The sequence below is a fragment of the Coccinella septempunctata genome, chromosome 4 (genome assembly GCF_907165205.1).
Source record: "Coccinella septempunctata chromosome 4, icCocSept1.1, whole genome shotgun sequence".
Lineage (NCBI taxonomy): Eukaryota > Metazoa > Arthropoda > Insecta > Coleoptera > Coccinellidae > Coccinella > Coccinella septempunctata.
In genome coordinates, this window is record NC_058192.1 from 31206798 (window position 1) to 31232980 (window position 26183).

General features: G+C 37.8%; 1 protein-coding gene, 1 non-coding gene and 1 pseudogene across 2 annotated transcripts in view; 1 reads left to right on the forward strand and 2 right to left on the reverse strand.

The window, feature by feature from the left end:
* LOC123311362 overlaps positions 1-26183 on the forward strand; it is a 1278848-nt gene that overhangs the window by 135844 nt on the left and 1116821 nt on the right. Inside the window, exon 4 of the mRNA XM_044895271.1 lies at positions 4643-4761. Coding sequence (XP_044751206.1) covers positions 4643-4761 — 119 coding nt within the window. The remainder of the gene's footprint in view (positions 1-4642; positions 4762-26183) is intronic.
* Positions 5469-5587, reverse strand: LOC123312640 (annotated as a pseudogene).
* Trnai-gau lies at positions 13168-13242 on the reverse strand. Its single transcript has one exon. It is a non-coding gene; the product is annotated as a tRNA-Ile (tRNA).

A 26183-nucleotide genomic window follows, 5' to 3' on the forward strand; every position in this document is an offset into this window, starting at 1 on the left:
AGCTGTTTGTATTTGTTTTGGTCATTTGTCGGAAAAAATTTCTAAAGCTGAACTCTCTAACCACTACTCCCTCTGGCCAAAATTCCTCACTGCAAATAGATTGAAAATCTTCGTCTCCGGTGACTCCTATTGTGAACGCAGAATTTCCACCTCTAGTTTCCAATTTCTTTACTTGTACATCCTCAATGTTTTTAGTTGATTGGACATAATTTTTCACATCTTCCGTAGTTTTCTTCCCTGCAATTTTTCCCAGGTATATCCATTTACTTTTCCTAACTCCTTTAATTAATGCATCGCCCGACCTAGTTCCCGTGCATAATACCTTGTTGAATTGTCTGTTTTTCCTGATCTTTCTGTTAATCGTTTGCCAGTCTCCATCATTTTGAGTTGATTTTATGTTATCTGATTTCACTTCGATTCCCTGATGTGCATTTTTATGATTTTGTTCTTGTTTATTATTGGCATCCTTCATAACCTCATTCCATTTCTTTTTCATTTGTTGTGGTGGTTTTGATTGCGCATGTGACATATTGTCACTGCGATTGACGTACGTGATTTCATTCTGTGAACTTTGTGAATTCTGTGGGTTAGCCTGATTCTGTTTAATTTTCTGTTTCTGCTCATATGAAATACGTAGATTTGTATATTCTTCATTGTATGTTGATACGCCTTCATTGTTTACATTTTTTTAAATCTCTCCCATATTATTTTTTTCCATTCTTTTCATTTTTTCGAGTAATAATTCATAATTCACCATTAGTATATCATTTTTACTTCTACTTTCAAGTAATAACTCTTCTAGATATTTCACCTTCATTTTGAGGAGCTTTATTTCAGTTTGAGGATTTTCGTCTTCTTGAGTTTCATTTACACTGTCACCTTCAGGTATTTCATGAACACAGTTAGTATTTTTTCTCTTAGCTGCCAAAGTCAAGCAGGAAGGGTGGAAAATTTCTTCACACTCAATACAATAAACTTCATCTCGTACAGTATGCTTACAGTATGCACATTTACTCCTTTTTTAATCGAAATCCATCATTTTATTGGAGTTTTCTCCATTCTGATCATCAATCGTTGACATCTTTAATATTCTGCACAGTTATTAAATATTAAATAGTAAGCAGCTCGATCAATCCGGGTTTTTACTCACGGAGTCGGTGGCTGAAAACTATACAATATGCGGAGCTCAAGGACGTACGACTACTCTCGACTGCAACTCGATTACATTCGTATATATTATGATTTCTATGGTTGACTCCTACAATACCCTCGTCGACCTTTTTATTGCCTTGGTCGATGATAACTGCATATGCATCTGCTCCTAACAGTATGTCGATTGGTCCTAGTATGTAATAAAAGGGTTCAGCTAATATGATACGATTCCACTGGTGCTTTGTTGTGCATATTTCTTCCCTTGGAAGAGTGCCAGTTATTTTTGGTATTATTAGTAGCTCCTGGATTAGTTTGAAGCTACTGGAGAATCGGGGACGTATGTCTGCCTTAATTTTTCAACTAGAGATTCCTGCTTCAGTTTTTTCCACCCCGCCTATCTCTGTCCTGTGCTTTGTACGGTGTGTTCCAAGCAATTGTGCAGCTTGTTGTGTGATGAACGAGGCTTCGCTTCCCGGATCTACTAGAGCCCTAGAGCCCTCAGTGTTGTAGGTATATGATCCGTCCAATTTTCTGACATCAATATAGGCTGCAGCTAACAATGTAATTTTTGTTTCACCGACTTCGTTGGCGTTTCTTCCAATATGGCTACTTGCGACCTCATGTTGTGTTGGTTCTGTGTGTTGTTGTTCCATTCCGGTTTTTTCAAGTTTTTTGATGCTTCCAACGTTTGAAAACGTCTTTCAGCTGCTATCAATGGACTTCAGCTAGTTATGTCTATGTTCAGATTTCCAATTTCGTGCATGCACTCTCTAAAGGAGTCATGTACTTGTTTATGCCTAGCTACAATTCTCCAGTTTGTAGTCGGCAGATTGAAGATACGGTTAGTATATTTAGAGAACAATATTCTCTCATTGTTATATCGATGTTGAACAATTTCCCACGCCGCTTCGTAATTAGAGGCTGTAGTGTTCAAGTGTTGTATCAGCTTGTCTGCTTCTCCTCGTAGGAATGATTTCAAGTACTGTGTGCAGCTCAGTTCTTTTCTGGTATGGACGGATTCGAGGTTTATGTCACGAAATGTGGGCCATTGCTCATAATTACCAGCAAATACCGGCACAGAAATATTAGGCAGAGGTAAATTAACTTTATTTACCTGTCTTTGACGTAGTCCCTCTTGACTAAGCTGGTTTATCACACGCTGGTACTCAGACTTCACACTTTCGTATTTAGTAAGGTAGGTGCTGATATCCTCATGGTCGTTACACAAAATGTCCATGTGTGCTGATTGAATGTCTTTCTATGCGGCTGCCAATTCCTGTTATTTCCTTTCGATTGGTCGAATGTCTCCTTCCATATCATCCTGGTACGTCTGGAGCATTGTAAACCTGACCAACTGTTTCTTTATTAGCGTGTCCTGCACTTTTGATTTTCTTTCAAACTGTAGAAGTGAGTGTATTTCAGCCCTCTTTTCCTCAATTTTTCCTGGTAGTTGTTTTTGTCCTTATGGGCACTATTGAAGGCATCATGTAAATTTTGAAGAGCAGTTTTCTTATTTTTCATGTACTGTTCTGCTCTTCCGCTTGCAGAATCCTTTTTTTATATTTGATAAATTATTTTCCATTTCCTTCATTATGGCCATTTGATGGTTGATTCTTTCCTTATATTCTTCCTCCATCATGAGTTGTTCTTTGGTTTCTGCACAAACGTTAGCGTAGATTTTATTTGTCTCCTACTATCCTTACGGATATTCCCTCAAGATAATCTCGTGGAACATAAACGGAATCAACACTCGGAAAGCCAAGATAAAATAAATAATATCAGAGAGACAACCTGATATTATAGCCCTACAGGAAACAAGAATAAACCGGAACAGACGACTGAATTTCATGAATAATGAAACGCATAGATGTGACAGAATTACAAACACCGGAGGAGGAGTAGCAATATTGGTGAGAACAGATCTGAAACACTACTTCAAAAGTAGATCCGACGAAACACAAGGAGAAACAGAAACAGTGACGATTGTTGCCGAATTAAATCGTCAAAGAGTCGAAATTACCTCGGCATATAAGCGACCAACAAACAATTTATTGGAAGAGGAGATAAACAACATATTGGAAGGGACAAACCCGAAAATCTGCATCGGAGATTTCAACTGTAAATCCCCATCATGGAACAGCTGAGCAGAGAATAGAAATGGCAAAAAACTCAAGGATTTCGCCGAAAAACAAAACGCCATAGTGATTGTACCAGAGTTAGCGACATATCTTGCTTTTGGTATAGGAGTACTAAATGTAATAGATATCGCGATATCGAAAAATATAACTTAAGAATTCTCGATTGACACTTTGGAAGATGGAACCTCAAACCACAATCCCGTGGAATTGACAATTGGAGAAGAACCAAGAGAAAAACCGATGGAAATAAGATAATATACCAATTGGGCTGAATACAGCCATTTAATACAATCGGAATTAACAGAAATTCCAACAATAAGCACTCCAAAGGATCTGGAATGTGCGGTTGATAAACTGGAAGAAATTTTGAAAGCTTACGAAAAACAGCACGAGAAGAGTGAAGAGACCAGCACCAAGTCATCCACATGGTGATACGCCTAAAGAAGTAAAAGATCTTATGCGAGAAATTCGAAGACTCAGAAGAATATATCGGATGAATAAAAATGATCTGAATAGAACCTGCAATTCTGATGATATCAGAAGCATGGGAAGAAGTTACACAAACCACCATAGCCAACAGCTTTTCCCATGCAGGTTTCAAAGATCTCGCGATCTCGCTCTAGCAACAGGGGACGATGACCATATTCCACTTGCGCGAATGATACACTCTCTATCAGATGGAGATGAAAACATACCACTAGCTCAATTGATTGCTGAGTTTGGTAGAGAATCGAAGATTGAAACGAACGAATTCATTGGAGTCGATGACAATGTGCGGGGCTATTAATGCTGTGACAACTTTACAGAAATTTATTGCTTTCAATAACCTCAATTCTGATGTTAATCTCTTAGGGGAAATGAAAATTAAATTGCAAAATGCTTTCGAGACTAAGCTGAAAAATAAACAAACCAAAATTACCGATTATTTTGAAAAATAATTATGTATGTATATTGCTTGTTTTTCGAAATAAATATTCGTTTCGACTTTTATTCTTTTATTCGGAAAATGGTCCATATAGAAAATACCGGTTCAATATAAATGTTCTTTCAAATAAAGAAGTACTGCTTATAACGACTACCGCATATAGCGTCCATATTTTACAGTCCCTTCAATGTCGTTATAACCGGTTTTGACAGTATTTCAAATAATGTTAGAATTTCGAACAAATTATTGAATATTTCGAACGTGTTGCATCGAATTCTTTGAACAGGTTTCAGCAAGCCACAAAAATTTATATTATTTTTCCAACAATGAGAATTCCTAGGGGCTACTATACCTATGATGAATAATTGCTCTATTGCTATTTTCTTCTTTCGATAATTGAATCTCAAGAATATAATATTTTTTGCAGGTACACGGATAGGTCAAGCATCCGAATGTTTCGTATACTGGAAAGATCCAATGACCAACGACACGTGGGGTTTGAATTTTACCTCACCAATTGATGCAAAACAATTCAAAGATTGTTGTGTAAGTATTTCAACATCGTTGGCCATCATTTTTTTATATTTTGATGCTCCGCAGAGTACTCACATCTATTTTCACCTAGAGTAGTGGAAAACATGAAGAAACTGGAAGATCATAATTTTCAAGTGATACTTGACAGGCCCTCACATAAGGCAATATGGTCGTACTCGTACAGCGAACTTGAAATTATAGCTCCAAATTCCATGTTCCGGGATAGGAATTTTTCAGCTTCGGCGATTTCCCAGTAATTTTCTGAAAACCTGCTAAAAATAATAGTCTTTTATCTACAGTTTTGAAATATTTGTTTCTTCGTAGGAAGTTTTCTGAATATTTCATGGCTAGTTTTTGACAAATAAGAAAATAATGTCGCTCGAACCTCACATTTTACTATATATGGAGTTTTCATAATCTGAACAAGTTTCTTATATGAACGGTGACCTATGGTTTTTATAGTCGATTTAGGTTGAATTAGGTACGATACTACTTCCTGAGAAGTTTTTCGAACATTCCATTCCAAGTTTCTTATATGAACGGTGACCTATGGTTTTTATAGTCGATACTACATCGAACATTCCTTCGGTATTTTTTGAAAACTGAAAATCATGTCGCCCAAACCTCACATTTTACTATATGTGGATATGAACCGTCAATGGATAAATGTTCGAACATTTATAATTGTAAAATTTGACCGAGTGCGGAAAGCAAAAAAAAGCGTACAACACGCGGTGTTCCCAAGCGGTCACCCATCCAATTACTAACCGCACCCGACGCTGCTTGGCTTCAGTGTTCTGACGAGAACTGGCATTGTCAGCGTGGTATGGCCGAAAACGGTGTAAATTGTGGTATTTTATATGTGAATGATTATTGGTACTCACGTTGGAGATGCCATTCTGCACTGGTTCCACGATTTTCCGGCGTTCCTTCAGCCTATGGAAATTGAAATCGAGAAAGACCTGGTTAAATTGGACAATTGGAGGTTAGCCGGTCACTGACAGGTACGACTCAGTGCTGCGCCGACGACATAATATGACCGGGACCATAGAGATCTTCTACCACGGTGTACGCGGAGTGGCCCCGTCGCTCGCACCACAACATGGGCGTAGATTAGGTGAACTTGTTTAATGTAAATCCGATCTCAATCGTCTTGCCGTTACTATTAGAATCCCGGACCGGACTTGGTAGTTTCTAACCTGAAAAATTCACTCCACTATTTCTTCGTGGGTTGAATTTTTCTGCGCACGTGGGAGGGGTATGACGAAGTAGCATTTTTTTTTAACGAAAAATGCACCTCGTCTTAGAAAAATTCTTTAGTTTTGAATGATTTTTATTTAATTTTAATTCTTGACAAGAATTTCGGTTTTCAGTTCAGGATTCCGACATCGTTCGGAACTGTGAACAGTTCGCACAGTTTTTTATTCCGTTTTCAGTTCTGAAAAACGATGTCGGACCGTAAAAAACCTCCTGAATTGAGAGATAACCGAGTTTTTTCTACCAGCACCGATAAACATATCTTCATCGACGCAAATATTGCCTGTTTCTTTTTTCTGCGTTGGGGGAAATCACTGGATGAAACCCACGTGGTCGCCCATCTTGTAACCTTTTTCTTTATCGGTGCTGTAAGTTTCTTACAGTCCCGTAGTTTGGAACTGAGCCCCAATTACCTTGCCGCTCAGGGTTCTTTGGTTCTGGCTGGCGAACGAGTCTATAACATCCACGATACGTTTGAAATCGGATCCCCCCTTTTTCTTTCTTTCCGTCCGTTTCATTCCGCGAATCCACCTTTTTGTGTACTTGTATATGATTCCGAGGAAAACCTCCTTAGTGTTGTAAAGTAGACTCTTATTCTATTGTATTACGATTTTCACTCGACCGAAACGATAGTAATTGTGCCGATTGTATTTCTTACCACGAGACAACGAATAAAATTGTGAAATCCGGTTCTGACTTTCACTGGTTATCGCTAACACCCCAGATAACACCGAACCTTGTCTTCGGCTTGGAGCTACCAGGGTAGGTTTGCTATTTTCTCTTTAAAGAATAGCTGGCGAATAGGGCGTTACAACTGTTACGGGTGTGAATACTTTTTGTTTGTTTTTTTTTTCTTGGATTGACTTGCTATTGGACAATATTTTCCGTAATTGTAAAAATGGCTTTGCCGTATGATTAAATGAATAAATCTTACAATGAATTTGCAAGATCAAAATTAATTAATGAAATCAGAAGAACAATTAATTATAATTAATCTGGGAAGGCAAGAAAAGTATAATTAATATACATTACGTTGGTCTAGAAGAGAGCTGAAATTTATCTTGAATACAACATTTACAGAGACGTACTGCTTTCAAGTAAGCACGATTTCAAAGCCCATCAGAAAAACAGAAGATACAATTAATAAATTATGAGCAGGGCAAAACGAGAGTACTGAGATAACCACTAATCGTTGGTTTCGAGGGATGCAGGAGGCTGAGAACTAACATTTATATCGAGCAAGATGAATGAACGTGAGATGTTCACATCGTGTTCTGAAGGAAAACTTCTGAATCCGGGGACCACCCTGGAGATGCATTCATCTGAAACTCGACAATAGCAATTAATCATGAGTAATTGAGCAGGTAATTGAGTTGACTGAGAAATGAAATAAACTGATTCAAAGAAAGAAAATAGCATGGGGGTACAATAAATCAGCATTCACTATCAATGAGAAAGACTTGAGAGGATTTAATCCTGGTGATACATACCCATTTTCATGTGAGAAGATCTAGAGAGGTCTGAAAATCTTTGTTAATTATTCATTCATTCATTCATTCATTCATTGCTGTATCCCGTTACCGGGAATAAATCTACAAAAAAAAAAAAAATAAAAAAAAAATTGCGAACAGACTTGTAATTTCTTAGGGCTAGTTACGACTGTGTGCCCTCCTGTGACTGAAGAGACCCAACCGTGACCTGCAGATCCTTCCACAGTCAGGGCATGGATAGTCACCAACCAGATCTGGCCGCCGCTGTATCCTTCTCGAGTCTCCATTATAACTGTGTACCAAAGACCTCCACTGTGATCTGTCTGACGCTAGTTGTTCCCAGTTATGATTGGCATTAACTAATTTTGGGGATTGATGTAGTGTATCCTTAAACCGCTTGTACTGGCCTCCTGGTTTCCGGGCTCCCTCAGTGAATTCGCCATATAGAGCTATTTTGGGGAGTCTTGTGTCTTGCATCCTCAGAATGTGGCCGCTCCATCTGAGTCGGGCCCTCGTTACTTGAGTCTCAATTGTTGTACAACTCGCGCGTTGCGAGACTTCTGTATTCGAAACTTTGTGGAACCATCTGATGTGCATTATCTGTATTAGATGACGTTGTTGCGTTTGTTCGAGCTGTTTAATATGTCGCCTGTAGGGCGTCCAGCTTTCGCTTCCGTAGAGGAGCGTTGGGAGGACCACTGCTTTGTAAACAGCTGTCTTGGTCTTCAGATTGAGGTCGTGATTTTGAAACACTCTCTCCTTTAGCTTCCAGAATGCCCGTGATGCCGAATTGATACGGTTGTGTATTTCCGTGTCAAGGTTAGCCCTAGTATTTATGAAGCTTCCCAAGTATTTGAACTGCTCGACCTGTTCCAGAGTTTCATTCTCCAGGCTGATTTGAAGGCTTTCTGGCGGACTTACCAGGATTTTGGTTTTGTCGATATTGAATCTAAGGCCTAAAGCTTCGTATATATGTTTATAGGTGTCCAACATTATCTGTAGATCCTCCGAGCTGCTAGCGATAAGTGAACAGTCGTCTGCATATTGAAGTTCCGTGATAAACTTGGTACGGGTTTTTGCTCTGAGGCGCTTCAGGTTAAACAGGCCTCCATCAAATCTGAATCTTATCCCAACGCCTCTTACGGGCATACTCATATCAGCAATTATCGATACAGCTATGGCGAAAATATTGAACAGTAAAGGCGCTAATACGCAGCCTTGTTTTATTCCGGAGTTGGTTGAGAAATGGTCGGTTGTAGAGCCATTATGCTGTATTCTAGCGGTGTTGTTGGTATGAAGGCTTTTACACACTGCTAAGAATTTTTCGGGTACTCCAAGACGTTCCATGATTTTCCATAGCGCTCTCCGATTAACCGAGTCGAATGCCTTACTTAAATCGATGAAGGCTGTATAAATCCTTGATTGTTGTTCACGGGCCTTCTCTTGTAGCTGTCGCAGTGTAAAAATTAGGTCCACCGTACCTCGATTTGGTCGAAAGCCGCACTGGGATTCAGGTAATAGCTTTTCTAAGAGTGGAACCAGACGATTAGCCATAATCTTCGAGAGAATTTTACCGGCCACACTAAGCAACGATATGCCCCTGTAATTGTTGCAATTCGACGTATCGCCTTTGTTCTTATAGAGGTTGATAACTAAAGCGTCTCTAAAATCTTGTGGCACATCTCCCTGTTCCCAGATCTTGCGGAATAGTGTTAGGAGACTATTGACAATGTCTTCATCCAAGGCTTTGAATATCTCCGCTGGAATGCCATCTAGACCAGGTGACTTATCATTCTTCATATTTTTAGTCGCACTTATGATTTCCGACGTTAATTATAAAGTACAATGAAATATATACTTCTGAGCAGACAAATGAATGATTTGATATATTAATTGAGCATTTCTAGGAAGAATTTCAAATGTGTTTGAAGATTCTGAAATAATTCACACGTGGGCACATTTAATTCATATTGAAAAAACATAAAAATGGTTAAATTAATAACTTTGAGAAGACGTAGAGAAGATGTAATCGATCAAATAATAATTGAAATTAACATTCAATTATGTATATTCAGTTGATTAAATTCATAAAGATTCCAAATTCACTTCGTTATGAGATGAACAGGATGTTAAATATCGACAAGAGAGAAAAAATGATTGTCACTATAAACAAAAAAAAGTCCTCAGCAACCTGACAGAGCCATGCAATTTGGAGAATTGAAATAATGAATCTTACAGTTTACGCGGATATCGAGGAAATCATTAAATTCATTTTACAGGGTGATTTCGCGAACTATTAATAACTGTCCAAATTTTTCTGATACGGTCCTGCCAATCGAATGATATTTAATTACAGTTTTCTGGAACCTCAAGAAGCTTTATTCATTCCAAATTTCGGATACATCGGTGATTCCGTTCAGGAGATAGAGTGGTTTCAATTTCCATTCAAATTTTAAAATCACCCTGTAGATCAGAATCTGGAACACTTACATACTACATATGACGGTTTTTCGTGATCCTCTAGGATCCTCACATTGAAATGTTTCCCATCCTATTCGGGACAGGCTGTATATTCTTCAAACACATTCTGCAATTATCATTTTCTTAAGTTGCCCAATATTCCACTTTCGAACCTTTCAGAAGTCTGTGAAGACTCCTTTATAAGATCCTGATTAATTTATAATACATATTGAAAATCCTGTGATTCAGTTTTGTTAAATATGTAAATTATTATCCAGTAAATGATTCTGTTGGTAACAAGGGCGGTCCTAGACTGATTTTCTGGGGGGGGTAGTAATTGAAAGAACAATTGAAATTTCAAATTAAGACTTCAAATAACACCCTGTAGGTATCTTTAGTTAGCTTTTGCAGTACCATATTGTTTTTCTTTAAATTGTACAGTGCATCCTATTTTGGGTGAGACAGCTAGGGTTTCTTGCTTGTTATTTAAGATAGAGCCTTGCGGTTTTCACGATTCTGTCCTATTTTTTTGTGAAATTCTGCTTAAAATCCAGTGGCGTACTCAATTTTTGTTTTCGGGGTATGGTTTTGAAGATACGACACAAACCTATATTTTTTCAATGGAACCTGTATTTCATTACTTCGTTGAATTCGTTATTTTTTTCCCTTCAAAATTATGTATAACATTATATAGGTAGGATGTTCAAAAATGCTAAAAAACACTAAAACATCACATAATGATGATTTTTTGTTAGTGAGTCATGAATTTTCCAATTTTCAATAAAAGGATTATTACTTTTGATTATTAAGAGTAGTATTTCATGTATGATACAAACATCCTCGTTGTTATTATGGCTACTTTACATTTGGAAGCATTGTTTAATCAAGTAGGCATTGAAGAGAAAAAACAAATCTGATCTAGCTGTCATCGCTATGAATTGTTATTGTGTTTAGACACAACAGTCCCGAAGAACTTCGTGCATCAACAGAGAAATTACAAAACAGCCCTTTTATAATATTAAATGCACCCAGGCATTGTATAAAGACCTATAAAGTATAAAGTCTTTATACCACGTATTGAAAAGGTTTGTCAATTGTGTATTAGGCAAAACGGACAGCAATTTGAAAAGTTTAATTAGTAAAATATTATGCAATGTTGAAAATTTTTATCAATACCAATAAATATTTTATTGGTATTTCTTCTCTCTCTAATTTGCATTATGAGTTTTTGTATTATTTATTTGCTGCTATTAGGTAGGTACTGTTATGAACAGCTGAATTCAAATTTTATTTATAATATATTATTTTGTTAAAATCCATCAACACAATCGTAACTTATAAAAAGCAAATTATTTCAATAAGTCTATTCAAGGAGTGACTTTTCTGAAAACTATTCTTGACTGACAACTCCCTATTATTTTTTTATGTTTCCATGCCATCCAAAATTTCCTAGCATAGCATCTATTATGAATAAATTTCTTATAAAACCATACCCCGAAAAAGAAAATTGAGGACGGCACTGTATTCTACGCAAAATTTTGTATCAGACGTAGTTTTCAGCTCAGCATTATTTCTCAAAACTTCGGAGATAAAGGAGGGATACGAAAAGTATCAATTTCCAACATCGCCCTGTATCTCATAAACGGAAACAGTTATGCAAAATCTGATTAGTATAACTTGAGTTTCACAAAAAAGTTCTATCTTATAACAAGCGAGAAACCTGGCTGTCTCAGCCAAGATGAGATGCACTGTAAAGGAATCTCTCCTTTCTATTTCATTATAATATTGTTTTCTTAGTTTTTTTATATGAAAAATTCAAAAAATCGTATTCGTTATGGGCTCTGGGGGGGGTAATTACCCCCTTTACCCCCCCCCCCCGTAGGACCGCCCATGGTTGGTAAAGACCGTCAGTTCATGTTCAGTAACAATTATTAGACGCTGCGTTGCACCAATAAGTATTAATTCAATGGTTGCGCTAAACGCGCCCATGTTTAGGGCGCTGACTGACGGTGTTTCCACCGTTGAAGATGCAGGTGACAATGATTTTCATTCGTTTTGAGGTATAAACAGTCGGTCCTGTGAAATTCATGCGGTATCAAATGCCTTTTATTTCTTGAATTTGGTCGAGTTTATACACGAGGCTGACGTATAACCCACCATCGTTCATGAAGCTGATGGTTATTTTCCCATTCAGATTAAGCCGAACAATCATATTACGGATTATGGTGTGGTATCAAATCACTAGAAAATTTTTCTTTTTCGGCAACTTCAACACGTCGCCACCAATAGCTCCACCATTGGCGCGGCGACTGACTTTCACTTTCATCAATCTACTCCCAAAATGAATTTCATGCTGTATCAAATCACTAAAAAAATAATACGCTACCTCCCCTACTTATATCCTTTTTCTACAAAAATTTCATCATTCTGTCTAGAGTAAAAAAATTCTTGCCAAAACAGATCATAAACCATTGGCGTCAATTCATAAAGAAGATATTTCTAATGTTATTTCCAGAATACTAGAATAATATATCATTTCATCCATATGCCTGCTACCTGCTTCCAGTGCTCTTTGTTATCCTGAGCTCTTCAAGACAAGAAAATCTTGGTAGATGACTTGAAAATATTCAAATACTCCAATGAGGGTGTGAGACGCTACACTCGATATATTCTTAGTAACCCAACTTCCTACTTAAAACCTATCACCCTGATAAACTCAAGATTGAAATGTATCCTGCTTTTCAAGACCTGAAGATGCAAGAATAACTTATGCTCCATTCATTTATCTTCTCCAAAATTCGAAAAATCAGAGCTAAGCTATGAATTATTACTTATCTATCACTCGTTATAACTTTTTCCTTGCTACAAAATCTACAATACAAAAATAGTAAGAATCACAAATAGCTGCTTTTGAATCTGAGATTGAGAAATTTCACATTGATATTCAGTCTTATATTCCAGTGTGTTTTTCACTGAAATAGTTTTTTTTTAAGATGTGTTCTTTCATTTCACAAATCCTATCACTATTTCAATATCTTGGAAATCGAACATTGAATCATTGAAATAAGGGATTTGTAAGATCAGAGTAACATTTTACTTGGTAAATTTCAAAACAGACAGTTCAAATCGGTGTGAATTAAAGAAGCAAAATGTTCTTTATTGATGAATATGTTAACGGCATGGAGACGATTATTGAATTCTGAAAAAGTACACCTCCGGGCAGGATTCGAACCCGCACCCCTCTTGATTATCGGTCAAGTGCTCTACCCAACTAAGCCACCAGAGGTCACGGTTTCCATCTGCGTTGACGGACCTATACTGAATCAGAATCCATATGTTAGTACGAATCTCCTTGTGAACGTTTTATTGTTCGCAAGGGTTAGAGATTGTTAGGAGGTGGTGAGGGAACAACATTCACTTTCAGTGATCATCAAGATCCTTTTTACCCATTACCCATGGCATCGTCGACATTTAGCGACATCTGTAGGGAGCGGATGCGGATTCTCCGACCACTGAACAGAATAAGCCGAAATTTTTTAAATTGAGTAGTGGAATTAATGTCTGTGAATTAAATATCAATGAATATGTTTACGGCATGCAGACGATTATTGAATTCTGAAAAAGTACACTCCGAGCAGGATTCGAACCCGCGCCCCTCTTGATTACCGGTCAAGTGCTCTATCCAACTAAGCCACCAGAGGTCACGGTTTCCATCTGCGTTGACGGACCTATACTGAATCAGAATCCATATATGTTAGTACGAACCTCCTTGTGAACGTTTTATTGTTCGCAAGGGTTAGAGATTGTTAGGAGGTGGTGAGGGAACAACATTCACTTTCAGTGATCATCAAGATCCTTTTTACCCATTACCCATGGCATCGTCGACATTTAGCGACATCTGTAGGGAGCGGATGCGTTCGTTCAGTTTCAGGGACGATGTCCATTAATTATTTTGAATACCCAGTAAATTGACCTCTTTTCCCTATACCTAATATCACAGAATATGGAGGATATTTATAATGTATTATCAAAACTCTGTTCGCTTTTATGAATGAAATATGCATTTCGAAAATTCAACCTATTTAATAATTTCAACACAATGAATTAACCTATGGTATGATTCTCATTGTTTTAAATATTTTTCCTTCGCAAAGATTATTATATCAGCAGTTCACTGTTATAAATATATTGTAACGTTTTCTTCGCTGATTAAAACGTCCAACTTATTAAAATTATTTATTTACACTTAATACACTTATAATTCACAAACTAAGTATAACACTACTATTTATTTCCACTCTTGTTTATTTCCACTAGTCGCTTGCACTGTTAACTATCACTGTACTTGTACTTGTTCTTCCTTACCTGCTCCTCCGCTGGACTTATATAGGCGCCGGAAACATTCAGGTAGATTCCCGGTTATTCTGGAATCTTTCGCGACCGCTCTGGTTCTCGAAAGGTCCGACCGCAAGGGCCGGACTGGTTACACTGTCCCCTCCTTAAGCCTGTTCTGTCCCAGAACAGATTTAGTGAATTTCTCCGAGGACCGTGGCGAAACTTGCACCCATCACCATTCCCACAGTAGCCATTCTGATGGAAGTAGCACTCCACAGTTTTTCCAGACTCCCTGGCCTGCTTTGGGTTGAAACTGCACACCAGGATCCGTATACCAGTCCCCTGAAATACCACCTCCAGCATGCTTCGCACAACTCGCCAATTCAGCTGGTCCAATCCACAACCGAGCTTGGGAACAGCTAATTTCCTAACTCCGAAGCGTTGAAGGTCTTCTTTCAAGCTATGCAGTGCCGTCCATAGATTCTGATAGGTTGGCTTCTGGTAGGAATGTTGCTTGGTGACTAGGTAATAAATGAACCGACCTTCAGCCTCCAATTTCAAAACTTTTCCGATTCTTGGCTGCTGTCGCAATAGTTGTTCCTGACGTCCAAATTTATTTCTGAATACTCTGGCTATTCCTTTGCTCATACGAAGGTCTTCCGCTACGCAATGAGCGAGAGAGTATTCCTCAGACACGGTAAAGAGATCTTGATGTACTTCCTGTGTAACGCCGAACCGTGCAACGCTTGTCTCACCATAACAATCCATAAACTTCTGGTAATCGCTGCTTCCTTGCATCGGGGCTTCCACAAGACGTACTTCTTCTTTGTCCTGCGCGTACGGGGCTAATCGGTTGAAATGGACAACCTTTGGTTTTCCTCTGGGGAGCTTCCTTATCCGGTAAACTACATCATTTATCCTCTTGATTATTTCATACGGTCCCTCCCACTGTCTCTGCAGCTTTGGTGAAAAACCTTTCCTCCTTTGTGGATTATGTAGCCATACCAGATCTCCAGTGGTGAATCCCCCTTCAATAGCCTTGATGTCGTAGCGCATTTTCATTCGGTCACTTGCTTGCTGCATTTGATTGCGTACCTTGTCATGAATGTAATCCAGCTTGTTCCTTAATTTACTAACGTAGTCCTCCCCAGCTACGTCTTCTCCAGGCTTACATCCAAACTCTAAGTCGCAAGGCAGCCTTATTTCTCGGCCGAACATTATACTGGCTGGAGTTTCCTTGGTAGATTCTTGAACCGAAGATCTATATGCCATGGTGAATAGATGTAAATATTCATCCCAATCCCGCTGGTGATCAGAAACTACTTTGGCCAGATGTTTTCCCATGGTCCGATTCATTCGTTCGACCATGCCGTCTGATTGTGGATGAAGAGGTGTAGTCCTTGTTTTATGAATCCCCAATTTGCTGCATACTTCTTGGAATAACTTCGACTCAAAATTTCGGCCATCACAATGCAGCTCCAGAGGTATTCCAAATCTGCAGAAGAATTCTCTGACCAATTTATCAGCTACCGTACTTGCCTCTTGATTAGGAATACCGTAGGCTTCCACCCATTTCGTGAAATAGTCCATCGCTACCAAAATGTACTTGCTTCCATGGTCTGTTTCGGGAAAGGGGCCAGCGATGTCGATAGCTACTCGTTCCATGAGAGATCCGACGTTATATTGCTTCATTGGTGCTTTTCCTCTACCATAAGGTCCGTTAGCAGCAGCGCAAACCTTGCATCTTCTACACCAATCTTTAACGTCCCTCTTACAATTTGGCCAATAAAATCGCTGCCTGACTTTTTCCAATGTCTTGGTTATCCCGAAATGTCCACCTGAAGTTCCGTTATGTAGTCTGGTCAGAATGTCTGTCACACGGCTCTTTGGCACAATCAACTGAAGTCTCTGCTCAGTTCCATCTTCATTTTCCCAACAACGTTTCAGAAGACCTCCATCAATCTTCAGCGTTTCCCATTGTGCCCAATACGACTTTACATTCTGGCTCAGTCTGGATACTTTTCCCAAGTAGGTCGTCTACCGCTCTTCTTCCAACTCAGGATTACTTTCAAGTCGTTATCTTCCTCTTGTGCTCTTTGAATTTCTTCAGGTAGCCAGTCGTCTTCGATTACGGTGGTCCGCCTCAAATCAATCTTTTCTTCCAGGCGCGAATTCTGGGGACACTCAATGGTTTTGGTCGAACCATTGTCTACCACAGCGACTCCCTTTATTTTCCCAGCTGTAGCCCTTTCAAATTCTGGAAGATTTTGCTTGAAATGCCTCCTTTTGTTGCAGTTCCAGCACACAGCATCCTTTTTCCTAGCAAGCAATATTCTGCGGACTTTATCTCTGACAATCTCCTCAACAGATCGATCTGTTTCTTGCTCTTGTCTTACACGAAGGTGTCCCCTATGCGACGCTTGCTTCGCTGCTTCGATTTCCAAAGCCTGGGCTAAGGCATCATCTACGGTTCTAGGGCGTGCTAGTCTCAGGGCTTGTTGTATTTCACAATCCTTTATCCCATCCACGAATGTCTGGATTGATAGCTGTTCCAGGAAGCTATCTGGAGCAGATGGATAAGCCAGCCTGACTAATCTCGCCACATCAGCTTCAAACTCCTGGAGATTTTCCCCTGTTTTCTGCACTCGGTTCTTTATTTGTGCATGGTATACTTGTTGCAGATGAGCATCGCCATATCTCATCTGAAGTTTCGATGTAAGAACTTCGTAACAGGCTTGTTGACTCTCCGGGATCGTCTGTAGAATGTTGAGTGCCTCTCCTCGTAGAGCTATAATTAATGCAGTGGCTTTTTCGTTGTCGTTCCAATTGTTCGCCAGCGCAGCAGCTTCAAACTGTTTTTGATATGTCGACCAGGGTACTTTTCCATCAAAAGTTGGAGGCTTGATCTTCATTCTACTACCTTCGCCGTCATTTTCCGCTTTCGCTGTGCTGTAGGGTGATGAAGCCAGAATATCTGTTCTGTTTGGCATTCTTTTCAAGGAATCTATCAATTTGGCATGATGTTCAATTAATCCTGCCATTTCTTCCAATTTTCCATTAACGTCGTCATAAACTTTGTCAAACTTTTCGTCAACTCTTTCATGAACTTTGTCAAACTTTTCATCAACTCTTTCATAAACTTCGTCAAACTTTTCATCAACTCTTTCATAAACTTCGTCAAATTTTTCGTTCACTATATCAAACTTCTCGTCTACTTTTTCAAATTTTTCATTTATGGTTTCCAGTTTCTTATCCAATTTATCTGTAAGTTGACTCACCACATCATTACAATTTTCCTTAATCTGGTCCATTTTCTCATTCAATTTTCGAGAATTTTCTTCCATTTGGATCATTTGTTCGTTCAACTTACAAGAGTTCTCGTCCATTTTCTCATTTAACTTATAAGAGTTCTCGTCCATTTTCTCATTCAATTTTCGAGAATTTTCTTCCAACTTACAAGAATTCTCGTCCATTTTCTCATTTAATTTTCTCAAAAAGTCCATTACCGCTTGAGTCTCCATCGCGTTCTGCAGTCTTGTGGTCACTGGCATGAACTCCAAATATCCAAAATTATTTATTTAATTCGAGCGATGTTGAACCGCACACCTGACACCAATGTAACGTTTTCTTCGCTTAATAAAAACGTCCAACTTATTAAAATTATTTATTTACACTTAATACACTTATAATTCACAAACTAAGTATTACACTACTATTTATTTCCACTCTTGTTTATTTCCACTAGTCGCTTGCACTGTTAACTATCACTGTACTTGTACTTGTTCTTCCTTACCTGCTCCTCCGCTGGGCTTATATAGGCGCCGGAAACATTCAGGTAGATTCCCGGTTATTCTGGAATCTTTCGCGACCGCTCTGGTTCTCGAAAGGTCCGACCGCAAGGGCCGGACTGGTTACAATATAATATAAATAATTCTATCGGTATTCATTATTCCACCTCTCCATTTATTATCCACTTGCTGAAACCAGAGTTTGTGGAGAATCTCTTGAATGGCTTGTTTGTAAAATATAATAATTGCTCGTACTTACTCTAGTAATCTATATTATGTATTCGAGTCGAGCAAAATCAGCATTAAATGTTATAGGTCTAAAAGTTTTCTGATTGCTCTGTCCAATACAAGATATCTATTCGACTCATCAGAAAAATTTATATTTTAAGATGCCATTATAACTAATCGGTATCACATTTCTCATTTAATTTGAAAATCTTATTACATTTGAGAAGTAAGGTTCTCTTGCCCTATATTCCTCCTATAAACAAATACAGAATATTGAAGGTTGGAAAATATTTTCCGTTTGATCAGTGAATGTATCCTGAAGAGCACTTTCAATGCATTTCATCATTCAGTTAATTGGAATCATATTATCCTTGGTCCTATTGGATTCGTCGAAATGATTATTATAAAGGTAAACAAACAACCGTTTTGGTACTACAGAATAAAATGTCCATAATGTACAAATGTGCATAATCTCTGTCAAACTTCATAAATGATTACACATTTACACAAGAGTTCGAGTTCCGAGTTGTTCCGAGTCGTTCCGACCAATCAGGAAAAAGTGGGAGTTATTTTCGGTCGACTGACCCTTCGATGCAGTGAACTTTTTATTGAATGAACTTTAGATCGAATGACTTTTCGGTCGACCGATACTTAATCCTGGAAACTCCCATCTGAGAGTGCATAAACCCTTTACATACTCAAGATGCTTCATTTCTATATTTTCCTTCATAAACTAAGTCAATTCAATTGTTTACGAAACTGAACATAACCTCTCAATGTAGTAATTTTGAAAGATCCTCATTTTGAACTCACTGTATATAACTGGCATGGGGAAAAATTGTTGGGCAATAAAAATAAGAAAGGCTAGAAGTTGATATGATTGCAGTTTTGGGTCTAACTGAAATATAAAAGTACAAATCTGGGTCAGCTGATGAGTGAAGTTAGGTACATAGGTTACGTTAATTACGTCAGCTGATGTGCTGATATCCCTTGGCTATTTTGCGAAAATGGACCTTATCGACTTGAGTGAATGGCACGAAGGGGACTCTCGAATTTTTTAAAATTCACAATTCATCTAGATATTTTGCGTCCGAATTTGGGTCACGAATTGTGCTACAGGATATGGAGAATAATTTTATCGCTATCAGTTGTCGATATATGGTTAGTTTCTTGTAGAAAAGTAGGTAGGTTCCCAGGAATAATAAAACTCCTCCCAAACTATAATCAGATACTCTTCCTTAACTTACAGCGAACTGATAGCCTATAAAGTGGCGAATATACTGGCAAAAGGAAATTGTGAAGTGTCTGTTGGAACACAGAAGACACTGGGAAGTTTGATAAGCAATACTAAAGATGAAGTAGACATCTTATGGCCATATGCACCGTTTCATTAAACGGGATTAATTCCTTAAACATTTTTTTTTCCTATAGATAATCTATGCTTAAACGTCGTTTTAGAGCTTAAGCTTCGTTCAATGAAACGGTGCATACGGCCATTAGAAAGGTCCGCCGTGTACAAATTTAAATGCAGTTGTGGGGCAGTGTACGTGGGGCGTACTGGTAGGAATTTTAAAACTCGAAACGAGGACATTTACGTTGCATCAGAAACAATTCCGAGGATTCCTTGTTTGCCAAACATATTCTGGAAATTGGCCACCATTTTGATGCGGATAACGACTTTGAGTTCTTACCTATATGTGGCAGAGGCCACAAGCTTAATAATTCAGAAAACATGGAAATAATGAGACACAGGATAGCACCTGTGCCCTCTTTAAATGTACAACAGAATTTGAAAGGCACCTAGTTCGAATTGAAATTTTCACATGGCTGATTTTTATATATGTTTTGAAGAATATTATTCTGAAGTTATATTATAAGTGACAGTCACATTCCATGGGCCAAAATTCTTGCCACACGCTTTGAAACTACACAAAAAATAAATGAACTTCACTTATTTTCACATGTCTGATATTGAAATATGTTATTGAAGTAACTATAAAAAAATATATTTCATCAGTCAGATAAATAGTAGTGACCAAACATCCCCTAAACATGAAAATTATTTAGCCGAGAGTGTGAGCGCGAGAGCAATAAGCATGCTTTTCAGAGTAAGACATCTATGCTAACTCAGTTCCCTTTCACAATCTTTTTGGAATCCCTGTACTGTATACTATAGATTGCGCACACATGGCACATACACATACCTAAGAGTATCAACTCTTGCACATACTTAAACACAAAAGACTAACTGACTGCATTGATAGTCCTTTTCGAATGCTTAAATTGTTAATGGAATAAAATAGAAGTTTAGGATGCCTATATCATAAGATCGCCTTAAAAACATTTATGTTCGACTGAATCATAAACACTTTATTCATGAATTCGTTTAGTGTTCATAATTGACTACTTTATTGGACACCACTTTATTGGACTCAACTGTCACTATCATTCTGTCAAGTAAATATAAAAGATGCAAACAACACTTTATTCAACGAAGAAGAATTGAACTTCGACCTAAAAACAAAATTACTATTCTAAGCATTAGTGAGGTAGTGAATATTAGAAACACATTCTTTGTTATTGTAAAAATGCATGCCTGAGAATGTCGAGCTCGAAGTGGAAGCGCAGTTTTCGAACTGCAATACTCTTGATGCTAGCATCAACTACTTCCTGGCCCAATATTCAGGTGGCAACACTTATTTTAGTACTTTCCAATTCATCTTTGTAGTCCATAGCGAAGAACTTTTCTGAGCTTTCAATTCACTATTGAAGTAAGCGAGAATACTGTCTTCTGACGATTTTACAATTTTCTTCGTTTTACACCACTTGTTATAGGCCGCATAGATATTTTCATAAGCACTTTTAGATTTAGTGGGTGAGAGAGATTCTTTGGCGCTTACGGCTAAATTTTCTACGCTTTTTCTCCAGCACTATCCACTTTTTGGATTATTATGACGTTTGTCATAAAATTAAGGAAGTAAACAACTGTGTTTACTGAGGTTGCTAAGGTCGCTGGTTACTAAGGTAAGAAAATCAAAAGTATACAATGTTTTTCAGTAATAAGCCATTTCAGAAAATAAAATTTCTGCATTGCAGTCGAACATAAAGCTTTGTATGCAACTCGCACATAATTAGGCTTTATGGACTTGCCCAAGTTATTGGCCTCGCTCGCTTTGCTCGCTCTGCCATAAACTTCTGGACTCATCCATAAAGACCTAATTTATGTACTTGTTACATAAATAGCTATTTTGAAATATTCTACTTGAATTCATGTATTAATTTAGAAACATCAACTTTCGTCTAACTAAATCAATTCACATTGTTCCATAGGGAATCCGACGTTATATTGGTACTTTTCCTTTACCATAAGGTCCGTTAGCAGCAGCACAAGCTTTGGACATCTTCTACACCAATCGTTAACGTCCTTCTCACAATTCAGCCGATAAAATCGCTGCCTGACTTCTCAGTTATCCCGAAATGTCTACCTGAAGATTCCTTATGTAGTCTGGTCCGAATTTCTGTCACTCGGCTCTTCGGCACAATCAACTGAAGCCTCTGCTCAGATCAATCTTCATTTTCCCAACAACGTTTCAGAAGACTTCCATCAATCTTCAACTTTTTTCATTGTGCCCAATACGACTTTATATTCTGGCTTAGTCTGGATTATTCTTCCCGAGTAGGTCGTCTACCGCTCTTCTTCCAACTCAGGATTACTTTGAAGTCGTTATCTTCCTCTTGTACTCTTTGAATTTTTTCAGGTAGCCAGTCGTCTTCGATTACGGTGGTCCGCCTTGAATCGAACTTTTCTTCCAGGCGCGAACAATGGCTGGAATTCAGGGATAGTCAATGGTTTTGGTTGTTACTTTCTCTGGTAAAAATTATGATATTTTCCCTGAGTGGTCCCTTAGCTCAAGACTAAGACTAAGATAAGGGTAAGTTATAAAACAAAACAAAAATCGTAAATGAGCGCCACCAGATTTTGAAAACACTCAGGGGTAGTAAAAGGTATAAATAAAAAATAAGGAAATCTGGAAAATGTACCAATAATAGAAAAAAGTATAAAACTGACAACTCAGGTCTCTATTTATGCTCTCTAAGTACAATATATCAATTAATTCCTTTGAACACAGATAAATGGAATGGAAAATAAACATTACAAAGACTGGAGTGAGATAGTTACTTAGTGTCGCCAATCACAATGAAGACATTTGTCTCGGAGATCATTGTCACATCAATTTTCAGTACGAATAGATAGAAAGTATGTAAATTTTTCAGTACAACGCCACTGCCTCAAATTCGCGCTAGACAGAGAAACATCGAATGTGTGTACTACAAAACATTCATTTGTAGCACTTAAGATGTCTAAAACACTGGTGTGTGCACTTGTCACTTTTTGCAAGCATCAACATTTCAGAGAATCGGGGATATGAGATCAGTTTCGTGGCGGCGCCACCATGTCATTTGCTTCGTTCTATCCTTGTTCTACCAAAGCAAGTCCAATGATCTCTCGTTTTATTTTGTTTTTCGTTGATATATCGAATATCGATCAACAATTGCAAAATATGAAATGGTCCATTTTGTCAGCTGTTAATCATTATTTGTGATTCACAGTTTATTTTTCTTTGTAAAAACAAATCTGTCAATATTTCAACACTATCGAATAAGGGTTCGAAGGGGTATTTACTATTCTTCTTCAAGATAATTTCCGTTTGACAAATTAAATTCGTGCGGGGGGGTTATTCAATATGATTTTTAATAAAACACAGTTGACGGAAAGGGAATTTTCACTGTATCTACTCATGCAGAATATTTGAAGAGCAGACTCGAATAGATGGATGTATTTCTGATTCTCAATACATGTTCACAATTCACATTACGTATTTCCAATACAGTTTCTTTGAAATATTGCTGAAGTTACCATAAAACTTAGCAATATCCGTCCCGAATGTTCGTTCATCTGTTTTGGTCTGCGTTCTGCCTCAAATTCCAACAACACCGAATTCTTAGCTGTAGTTCTTGATTGTCCATACAGAAAACTGAACGACATGTTGAATAAATGAATGTTCTACATCCCTTTCTCGAAACTAATACATTTTCACACACCAATAATCGCTTATAAATACAACATATTCGTAAGTCGTAGTAAAGTATTCAAATTATTTTCAAATATCAATTGACAATGCTCTGTCAAATTCTAAACAGCGCTACCTACAGTGGGAAAAACGAAACTGATCCCATATCCCCACGAAATTAAAAACAAAATCGAATCAGTGAATACACCAGTATTTTGGACATCTTAGTAGCACTGAATGTCCATTCCATGTATCTGTGTTCTAAGATTAATTCCAGTAGGAAGTAATAATTTTCAGAACTATTTCGAATTAAAAAGAATTGGGCCATATGTGTACACAACTGCTTTACAAACCTGTCGATAGTTTCTGACTTGAACCCATAGAAATCATATTATATATTATTACTCTAGAATGCTAATCCAGTAGTAAGAAATGCGGCGAAAATTGACAGTGGTCGTTAATACGAATGCGCATCATTAGTTTATTTTCTAGTAGAACGTTGCCCTGTTTCTGAATATTCTGTCGATCGAATCTTATGAAGAGGGGACAATTCATGTAACGAAGGTATGTCGGACAACAACGCGTTTTCTTTCAGTCATTTGATTTTTCACTGTTGCACGATCTGCTCGTAGGTAAGGAGTTTTAAGTCACATTTTCTGAAATGTACTTGTGTACTTGTCTATCATATTAAAAATAATGAATGCAAACAAAAAAATCAAAACTTGAATGAATTATCGAGTTCCACTGATAGCGAATTCCATTGATGGTAGTATTGCACTAGATCAGGATATTTCAAAATTGTTCCACGGAGTTTATAATATGCACTCAATGCATAGGTACCCGTTCATCTAATGGAATCTGCGATAATATCGAATTGCATTGGTGATATTTAGTTTAGATCTTCTGGAATTTTTGTTGTGAGTTCCAAATATTTAGTAAGCACCAGTTGTTACCATGGAATTCGCTATAAAACTCCAATCTTCAGCCAATTCACGGTTTGGTCAAACAATCAATGAGTACTCAATAATACCTCTATCGAAAATTTAGATTTGGATTTATAACACGTTACCTCCGAGTTCCCGATATATTTTCATTGAAACCTGCAACATCATTGTATTGATATATAAATATATAAACACAATTAGTCATCCATGCATGTGTTCAATACCGACAAGTAGTCCTGTATGAATCGAAAAATAAGTTCTTTTACCGAATGAAATATGTTTATTTCTCATTTATACCGAATAAACAATTCGACTGACATAAGGTAGGAAAGTCTAGGCAACGTTCGAGTTGAAATAAACTAATGTCGCGCATTCGCTTTAACGACAACTGTCAATTTTTCGCCGCATTTCTTACTACTGGATTAGCATTCTAGAGTAAGTATATATATTATGATTTCTATGCTTGAACCCACAGAAACCATATTATACACATATATTCAAAAGTTTTGCATCACCTTGATTTCATATGAAGAAATTTTTCAATATCGATAATTTTTTGTGGGTTTGTTTAATGATCTCTTCACAAACCTTTTAGGTTTGTGAAGAGATGCAAAATCCTCCCAAAATAAATTTCAATCGATTGTTTAATGATGTTTATCTTTCCGAATCCACATATATTTTTTGCAAGAAACAGATGATCACAATTTTTTGGGGGGATTACATTTTGAGATCAATTATTTCGTTAGAAGAAGCACATGAATTTAACGATTTTTACTGCCGATATGAATCGTAGAGTGATGAGTGAGATTGACCGTGTAAGAATTGTGGCTCTAATTGAAGAGGGCAATTCCCAAAGGTTTGTAGCTGATAGAATTGGTGTTTCACAAAGTGACGTATCTCGGACATGGAATCGCTATCTCCATACCAATTATGTCTGTGATTTGTGTATTGTGTGTGATTCGCTCTTGAAAAAGACGTATTCCGATAGTGCTCCTTGTTTTGAGTTTCTTTGTTTCACAAAGTTCCGTTTGAAGTTTTTATCTTGCACAGGTACCAAGGTAAAGGATCCATAATTGGGTTTTTTCAATATTTTTCTGAATAAATCTTAGTTTTTGGTTGATATTGCGATTTAGATCTTGTGTTTTTCCGCTTGTCAGATACTGCGCGATACTTGCTTTTGTATACGGTAACTGAAGATCACGCTGGCCGACGTATGATATTATTCGGTGCATCGAGGTTTTTGATTTGTTTCATGGAGAATATCCTTCTTATCACTTATTCCTATATCCGTGGCCCTCCTATTTCTGTGAGTCTTTCTTGAAGGCCCAAGAAAGAGAAGAGTCTTTGAATGTTTCCATTTCCTTTACTCTGCTAGATCTTAACGTCGTGTACTCCTTTATTGTTGCTTCGACGTACATATTTCGTGCTCCTAAAGGTACCTTCACACTAACGCTTTTTCGCGTGCGATCGAATCGTGAGTGCCAGTCACTCGTGTTTTCGCGCGGTATGGAGCGGCGCGTGTGAACTATTTTGTGTCTTGTGAGGTCGCAACGGCTTTCCGAGCAGTCTTGCTTGTGCTTTGGGGCGTCCAATTTGAAATCTCTCATTATAATAATAATAATAATAATAATAATAATAATATGTCAGGAAAGAACAAAGTATCAGCTACAAATATGCTAGCCATCCCGATACTTACCTACTCTTTCGGGGTGGTAAACTGGACGGTGAACGAACTCCTCGATCTTGATAGGTCAACAAGAAAAACGATGAACATGAATCGTAGCCTTCACCCAAATAGCTCGATTCAGAGGATATATCTTCCCCGAAGCCAGGGGGGTAGAGGATTGCAATGTTTGGAAT